This window comes from Capricornis sumatraensis, chromosome 4, assembly GCF_032405125.1.
Source record: "Capricornis sumatraensis isolate serow.1 chromosome 4, serow.2, whole genome shotgun sequence".
NCBI lineage: Eukaryota > Metazoa > Chordata > Mammalia > Artiodactyla > Bovidae > Capricornis > Capricornis sumatraensis.
In genome coordinates, this window is record NC_091072.1 from 140812589 (window position 1) to 140821109 (window position 8521).

Here is an 8521-nt window from a genome sequence, read left to right on the forward strand (position 1 = left end):
CATCGCTTCAGCGCCTGCTCCAGGCCACTCCTGGAGCCGAGCTCGGCCAAGGCTACTTGGAGAAAACTCCTAAGGGCTGGTCGCACCCATTGTGTTAGAGGAAAGCAGCTCCATGGAGTTTAGGGAGCCTCGGGGGAGGGCGCTGATCTCGGATCTCAGATGAGGCTCTAACATCAGGCTCCACGCGTGTGTGTCTTATTACAGATGGGGCTCCCGAAGGGCTTCTCTAGCCAACGGACATGCCTATCTGCCGTCCTCAACATGCTATCACTCAGCCTCTCCACAGCATCCCTGCTCAGCAACCACTGGTTTGTGGGCACACAGAAGGTGCCCAAGCCCCTGTGCGGGAAAGGTCTACCAGCCAAGTGCTTTGACGTGCCGGTGCCCCTGGATGGGGGCGGCAGCAACGCATCTTCCCCGGAGGTGGTGCACTACAGCTGGGAGACCGGGGATGACCGCTTCACCTTCCATTCCTTCCGGAGCGGCATGTGGCTATCCTGCGCGGAGACCATGGAAGAGCCAGGTAGCTGCCTCGCCCCCGGCCGCCTGATTTCTTGTCCTCCCCGGCAGAGGGAAGTGTGTAGCCCTCGTTCACACCGGCAGGGCTCACCCCTAGCCTCAGCGTCTCCCCCTTCTCCATTGTATCCCTTCCACATCAGACTCTTCTGTCATAAGGCCCAAATTCCATCCATCTGGCATTTCACCTCCGGACACTCGCTGGTTTCAAACAGCATCTCCCTTCAACAGTTTCACGCAGACTTTGAAGGTTATGAGACTTCCCATTCCTGCCAGCTAGAGTTGCCATTTAGAGACAAAACAAGGAGAGTATCGTAGAAAAAGCCTGGGCTCTGACCAGCTGGAACCTTACAGGAACAACTTCACTCCTACAGGCTTTGATTTTCTCATTTGTGAGATGCAGGCATCAGAGTAGATGGCCCTTAGAGCATCCCAGAAGCGTGTTCTCATTCTGTTACTGTTACCACTGAAAAGGCAGGGCAAGTGAAGCCCAGGGAGAATAAATACATCGTGGAAGTTCTCCCCAGAGGAGCCACAGACAGACCCTCTCAGGTCTCAGGTTGCGGGCGTACACTCACAAAGCAGGCGCAATGCCAGCATGTTAGGTAGGGGCTTGTCCTTGGGCAAATAGCAGAGGACGCTCCCTCGTTCCTGCTCAAAGCTTGCAAAGACCCCCCTGAGGTGAGGTTTTCCTAAAGCCCAGAACTGTGTACAATTTGCAGTCTACAGCTTCTCCCAGTTTGGGCTAAGGTGAAAAGGAGATTGGAAAGGATTATAAACTCTTGGGTATTTCCATTTATTTTTACATTTTTAATTAATTTATTTATTTTAACTGGAAGATAATCACTTTACAATATTGTAATGGCTTTGGCCATACATCAATATGAATTAGTCACAGGCACACATGTGTCCCCCCAGCCTGAAGCCCCCACCTTCCTCCTCACCCCATCCCTCCAGATTGTCACAGAGCATTGGCTTTGGTTGCCCTGCATCATATATCAAATTCCCACTAGCTATCTATTTTACATGTGGTAAAGTGTACATTTCCACATACATGTAAAGTACAGACTTTTGGACTCAGTGGGAGAAGGAGGGGGTGGGATGATTTGAGAGAATTCCATTTATATTTATTATTGTGCCATTTAGCACTGCTGTGACTCCAGTCCAGGAAACAATTTAGAGCCACTCAAGCCAGCAGCAGGAGCAGAAGGAGCTGGTGAAGCAATGCTGGAAACACCCCCTGGGTGCCTTGGGGAGCGTCCTCTTCATAATCAGGACTTGAGGCAGAAATTAACCTTGGATGACTCTGGCCTATTTTGTTCATCCATCCTTGCATCCTTTCCTGCTTCCAAAGAGACATTTATGGCCTGCTTCCCATGTGCTGGGCAGGCCCCCAGGATGCAATTAGGAAAAGCCTGTGTCCCTCGACCAGGGCAGCAGCTCACCACCTTGTACCTTGTCTATTTCAGGGGAGAGATGCCGAAGTTTCCTTGAACTCACACCACCAACCGAGAGAGGTGAGAAAGGACTACTGGAATTTGCCACGTTGCAAGGCCCACGTCACCCCACTCTCCGATTTGGAGGGAAGCGGTTGATGGAGAAGGCTTCCCTCTCCTACCCTCCCTTGGGGCTTGTGGCAAGTATGTGGGTTTGATGATAAATTTAGTTGCCATTGAGTTGGGCCTCTGGGGATCTAAACTGTTCTGTGATCTCCTGCTTTTCTTTTCTTCTGAGCCTCACAGAGTGACACTAACTCCCACTAGGCTGATTCAAACTCCCACCTGGCTGACACTCATCCCTAGGCAGGAACACAAAAAAGCAACAGCAAGGACAAATAAAGTTCCCAAACAGAAATCTACCAACAGCTCAAACCTACTCCTGTTGCCAAGTAACCATGTAGAAAGCTTGAATTTTTCCTTTTCCAATCTTTTTTTTTTTTTTTTTTTTTTGCATTTCAGTAACTTTATTGAAAGGTATATATCCCTTAATACCAAAACATAATGATAGTTGGTTAGGTTACCTCTGCTAATGCAAAATTAACACTGATGTAATACATTTTTTTTGTAACATAGAAAGAAAGGAGTCAAGGAGGAAGAAGAGAAACAAAAGAGATGGTTCCAGAATTAAATTTTTTTAAGAAAAGAAACAGAAATAAGTAGCAAAAGTTATATCCCTAAAAGATTTGGTGGAAATTGGATGATTTCTACTCCAGTCTCCCTAAGAGTACTTACAGTGAGTTAAGCATGGTTGATTGTGTATGGGATACTGAATAGAGTGAGAGCTGATAGCCAAGAGCCCCCTGGTCAAGGACTGTCCCAGCTGCTTTCAATTTCTCCTCTGGTGCTAATGAGGCTCTCCACTCCTCATGGGCAGCGATTGTTCACCGCTCGTTCAGTTATTTAATTGCCAGGGTGAGGGTTCTTCTTCCTCTGGTTTCTGCAGAGATCCTATGGTTATCACTGGGAGCCCAGTTTGCCTACATTGGACTTGAACTCATCAGTTTCCTCCTGCTACTAATGGACTTGCTGTTCACGGGGAACCCTGGCTGCAGCCTCAAGCTGAGTGCCTTTGCCGCCATCTCCTCTGTCTTGTCGGGTGAGCAGTGTTTCAGGAGCTACAGAGGGGGTGGGTGTCCCCTGTCGCCTTTGAAGCCCAGCCGGCAGCTGGAATCTCTGTCCTAAGGGAAGGAAGGAGCCCCAAAGAAAGCTAAAGAATGGAGGCAGGAGATACAGCACAGGCATCTTTAATTTTAAACTGAAACAGCATGCAAAATGCTAGATTACATCATTACGTACTTTGCAAAATCATTTCTCTCTGGGTTCTTTCTACTTGCAAGTTTTCTCATTATATACAATACGGTTTGGTTTATTACTTCTGAGTCATGCACACAGCTTTGCCAGACTCTGTTGGATCAAGTAAGAGATGCCTGTAGATCAGTGGTCCCCAAGCTTGTTGGCACCAGGGACCAGTTTTTTATGGAAGACAAATTTTCCACAGATGGAGGCAGGGGATGGTTTGGGGATGATTCAAGCACATTACATTTATTGTGCACTTTATTTCCTTTATTATGATATCAGATCCACCTCAGATCAGCAAGCGTTAGACCCCAGAGGTTGGAGCCCCTCGTGTAGATGATGAAGGAGAGGGTTCACATTAGGGATGCAGATGGGAAAGATTTAAAGGGAGGAGCAGCCCAGCATGCAGCATTGACTAGAAATGTTCCCATAGCTCAAACCTAACATCTGGGGAATGAACAGCAAACACGCCTTCAAGGAGGGAGCCCCCAGCGCAGGGTAGCCCTGATGCCAGATAGGGAGTACGATTTGCTCGTACTCCCTATAGATAGATGGCAGTGCCAGCCTTTCTCTAAGGGTGCTGCCTCCCTGTATCTTTTGCAGGCCTTCTGGGGATGGTGGGCCATATGATGTACTCACAAGTTTTCCAGGCAACGGCCAACTTGGGTCCAGAAGACTGGAGGCCACATGCTTGGAACTACGGCTGGGCTTTCTAGTAAGTGCTTATCACCTCCGCCACCTTTCTCTTCCTCCCCAGTCCACCTCCACTAAATGGCAGCCCTCAACTAGGCGCTTGCTGTCTGTCCTCCTTCCTTCTCTCCATCCCTCATCCCAGACACCTGTCAATCATCCAGAGGGCTGGACCAGCAGGCCATACCCATTCCCTCCCCACCTTCCAAGGAGAGGGACAGAGTGGATTCCTCCAGCTGATTTTTCATGAGGACATTGTCAAGTTTTTCTGCTGATAAAGCTATTAATAAGTGCTTCTACACCTGACATGTAGGACGTCCTAGGGAAATGAGACTGATTTTGCATGGTTTATGGAAATGAGGCTCTACATTTTATATATTCTGTTGCCCATAAAGTTCATTCAGATTTTTTCATAAAATCTTACAGAGAACCCTGAACAAACTTTTCAGCCAACCCAATATTTTATGATTCAAAATACTTAGGAGACAGAGAAATGAAGAAATAGCCTTGAAATCTGGATTCCATTTCTATGAATGGCTGCCCACTCTCCTCCTATAATGAATAAGTTCATCCTGCCTCCATTCTTATTCCACCAAACTGTGTTAGAAATGAAACAGTCTCCCTCTAACCCTTAAAGAACTAAGGGTTCAGTTAGTTTAGACTTCTCTTATTATAAAGAAGGAAGCAGAGACCATGATGAAACACTTACAGTTCAAGGGTAACATCCCGTTTATGTGGGTTTCTCAGCTTCTCCCTTGAAGGACACTCTCCATTCACTACACAGATGTTAACTTAGATCTTCATGAACCATCTGGACTGAGTGCTAAGCACTTACCAGTGCTGGAAAGACAGTGCCAGACTTGAATTTCTGTGCCGAAGAGGCACATGGAAGCCTATGCCTGTCTGTCACAGGATCCCATCCCCTTTCCTCATGGTATAATATGGGCTATTGGATTCGGGGGTCTCTGATCTTTCCATCAGCCACCCTACCACAGTTTAGCTCATTTTCCAGACTCATCCTTTCTCAGCTTTTGTCTATTTTTTGAGCCATTCTTGGCATTTCAACTGCAGGGCTTAGACTTCAAAACTCCCAGCAAAGTATCTTTGTCCGTCACAGGCAGCAGAGGGGAACACACAGCAGCGGCGCGTGGCCTTCCACCGTCACGGCCTCATGAAATCCACCCCCCAGCAATGCCCCCCCAACTCCTGGTGTCCCGGGCTTCCCACGATTGTGAGACACTTAGGGGTTTGACTTTCCTGGTTCTGAGGAGTGTGTTTGATATGGTTCCCTGGTGTCTTTTTCTCTTTGTTGAATCCGTCCAGCTTCTCTTCCATCCTTTACAAATTTCTTTGATCCAAGAACCACACTGTTTGCATTGTAGGCCTTGTTTCCACTGGAGAAGTCTATACGAATGCCTCTGGATGTGTACTCAGGGTTTCCTGAATGCCTCCCAGAGGCTCAACTCTGGAGACTCTACGACAGCTAGGGTCACAACTAGGGAAGACTGAACAGGTATCTGAGTGCAGGAAAATCTTTGGCAGGAAATATGTGTGTGTCAGGCTTCCCTGGTGGCTCAGATGGTAAAGAATCTGCCTGCAATGCTGGAGACCCAGGTTCAATCCCTGGGTCAAGAAGATTCCCCTAGAGAAGGGAATGGCTACCCTCTCCAGTAGACTATAGTCCATGGGATTGGACACAACTGAGCGACTCACACACACACACACACACACACACACACACACGTCAGGGAAAGGAAAGAGGTAGTGCACTGGGCTGTGTGTACTGTTTCAGCTGAGCTACAGATCCGTGGAACTGTTGAGATTATATGAGGGTCTGCAGCTTGGGAAAGTGCAGTAGTCCAAAAAATTGTGTGTGGCGGGGCAGGAGTGAGTGTGTGTATGTGTGTGTGTGTATACACATGTACACAGAGTTTCCCTGGTGGCTCAGATGGTAAAGAATCTGCCTGCCAATGCAGGCGATGCAAGTTTGATCCCTAAGTGGGGAAGAGCCTCTGGAGGAGGAAAATGGCAACCCACTCCAGTATTCTTTCCTTGAAAATCCCACGGACAGAGGAGCCTGGCAGGTTACAGTTCATGGGATCGAAAAAGAGACAGACACAACTTAGTGACTCAACAACCACACACACAAACATACACACAGATAAAACAGGCCGCCAGGTATAAAAGAACGAATTGGTGCAGTAAACTCCTGACTTTAACACCGTATAAATCATGGTTTTTTACTACAAAACATTCAGAACTTACCCTAGGACAGACCAAATTCAGACCTCTTGGCCACTGCTCTTTATCTACATGTGAAAGGTGACACCCTCATGTTCCTAAATCCCTAAGAGGCATCCCCTAGTTGACTAGTAGGAAGGGACCTTGGTATTTTTCCTTCAAACCCATAAGAAAGCGTCTTTCTTTCCCATTTTCCGTGTCTGTGTCCCTAGCGCTGCCTGGGTCTCCTTTACCTGTTGCATGGCATCGGCGGTCACCACCTTCAACACCTACACCCGGCTGGTGCTGGAGTTCAAGCGCAAGCACAGTAAGAGCTTCCGAGGAGCCCCAGGCTGCCGACCGCATCACCACCAGTGCTTCCTGCAGCAGCTGGCGTGCACAGCCCACCAGGGGGCCCCCGTGACCAGCTACCCCCAGTTCCACCGTCAGCCCATCCGCTCCATCTCCGAAGGGGTAGACTTCTACTCAGAACAACACGACAAGGAACTTCAACGAGGCGCCAGCCAGGAGCCTGAGGCCAAAGCAGCTGGCTCATCTGTAGAAGAGTGTTAGGAGTTAGGGGGTTTGGAGAGCAGGCCGAAGCCCTACCTTACACGTTGCTCTGTGATCAACACGTGCTCAAGCCACAGTCTGTTTCCTGAGTGTGACTTCCAGAGGTTAAGAACAAGGGTATTCAAAGTCTAAGTCCAAGGGGTACACGCCCAGATGCCCAGTGCCCAGGCTCCCTCTTCCATCACAGCTCAGTCCCACCGCCCCCACTCCACCGCCCCTCACCCCACATCTCACTCATTCAGAAGTTCTTCTCGATTCGATTGGTCATTATGTGCCAGGTTCTGGGAGATTTAAAAAAGGAGTAAAGCAGAGATCCTGCCCTTTAGGGGCAATCAGGCTGGTCAGGAGAACAGAGATGGGTGGTTGATAGGGGCTCGGCTCAGCTGTGGCGCACTTGACTTTAAAGCCATACACTGGCAGGCAGTACTAGGAGCTAGGTATGCCATGTAGAGCGGAGGTCCTCCACGCTGCCTGCCACAGCGTCCTGCACCCGTGTGGTAAGGACCACATCACACTATGTTAATTACACATTATCCTTGGAGAGACCAGGAGACCAGGACACATGAGAAGGCTCCCACAGCCTGCAGGGACAGGCCACCCCCAAAACAGCCCCCCTGAAGTCCCCTAGTGGCCTAATGCTTAGCAGGCCAGGCTTTCGGTGCCATGGCCTGGGTTCAGTCTCTGGACAGGGAACTGAGATATCCGACAAGCAGTGGGTGCAGCAAAACAAAAACAAAAAACCAGCCCACCGAGGCCACGTGGACAGGACAGCAGTTCCCCAGTGGAGAACCCAAGGGACGCTTCCCCAGAGACTAGGCTGCAGCTGACACTCCTGAGACCCCGGCTCACATCCACGCCCTCGCCCCTTCTCTCTTCCATCAGGGAGAACACACCATCCTTGACGGCTGGAAAGAATGTGAGCAGCACACACGTATGCTCCTATACAGTGTTTATTTGTTCTGTAACAATTCACATTTTAAACAGTGCTTCCTGACAACGTACCAGCTGGCTCTCCTTAAACACGGGTACTAAGGATGGCCATTCACATTCGAAGGGGCGGGGGGAAGCCACCGACCACACAAGGAAAGGTGGCAGAGACCCTCTGGGAAGGGATGGTGGGGAAGATGTTATCTAGGGTGGAGGGTTCATAAGGGACGTAAAAAGGAGATGCTGGGAGAAGGAACAGCCTTGTGTTCTCAGAAGGCAGTACCGTTTCTAAGTAGTGGCTGATGGGCTCTGCTGGCACCCCGAGTGGAGCACAGGGGAGGAGAGGAGCCCTTCCTGTCTTAGACATCTGGTCAGGGGGTTGCCTGAGAAGAGAAAGAAGTTCAGGGACATGTTTGACAACAGCCCAGCACCCACACCGGTCAGATGAAGCTTCCTCGATCTTCATCCATCATGTACACCCCACTGTACTGGCTGCAAGAGAAAGAGGAAACCTGTGTCCCGCTGTTTTAGCCAGAGAGAGATTCAAAGTGATCAAGGTCAAAACAGTCTCTGTTAAGTTGGTTTGCAAACACACCACAAAGAATTCAGGGACCTTTTTCCCCCTGACTGCTACTGATGTATTTCTGGGACACACCCAGCATAAATACACTCTCCTGCCCTCAACAGTCCCTCTCAAACCAGATCCTCAGTAAAGAACTCTGCATGTGACTCTTGGCCCAAAGTGGGTGGCTTCCCAGGAAGCGTCCATGTGGCAGGGCCCCAGGTGGCCCAGCCCCAGG

The 8521-nt window shown here is 49.4% G+C and overlaps 1 protein-coding gene across 1 annotated transcript; it reads left to right on the forward strand.

Annotated features, from left to right (window-relative positions):
- Nucleotides 1–204: 204 nt before the first annotated feature.
- On the forward strand, nucleotides 205–6794 carry GSG1 (germ cell associated 1). Its single transcript, XM_068971235.1, has 5 exons — nucleotides 205–523; nucleotides 1986–2156; nucleotides 2959–3111; nucleotides 3915–4026; nucleotides 6455–6794. Exons 1-5 carry the CDS (start codon nucleotides 205–207, stop codon nucleotides 6792–6794), a joined length of 1095 nt encoding a protein of 364 aa, XP_068827336.1.
- Nucleotides 6795–8521: the final 1727 nt, after the last annotated feature.

Bases quoted from the DNA above. Each gene is read 5' to 3' on its own strand.
- GSG1 (XM_068971235.1), top strand. From the start codon at position 205: ATGGGGCTCCCGAAGGGCTTCTCTAGCCAACGGACATGCCTATCTGCC. The intron at 2,157-2,958 runs GTATGTGGGTTT...TGGTTTCTGCAG, and splicing joins TCCCTTGGGGCTTGTGGCAA to AGATCCTATGGTTATCACTG. The intron at 4,027-6,454 runs GTAAGTGCTTAT...CTGTGTCCCTAG, and splicing joins AACTACGGCTGGGCTTTCTA to CGCTGCCTGGGTCTCCTTTA.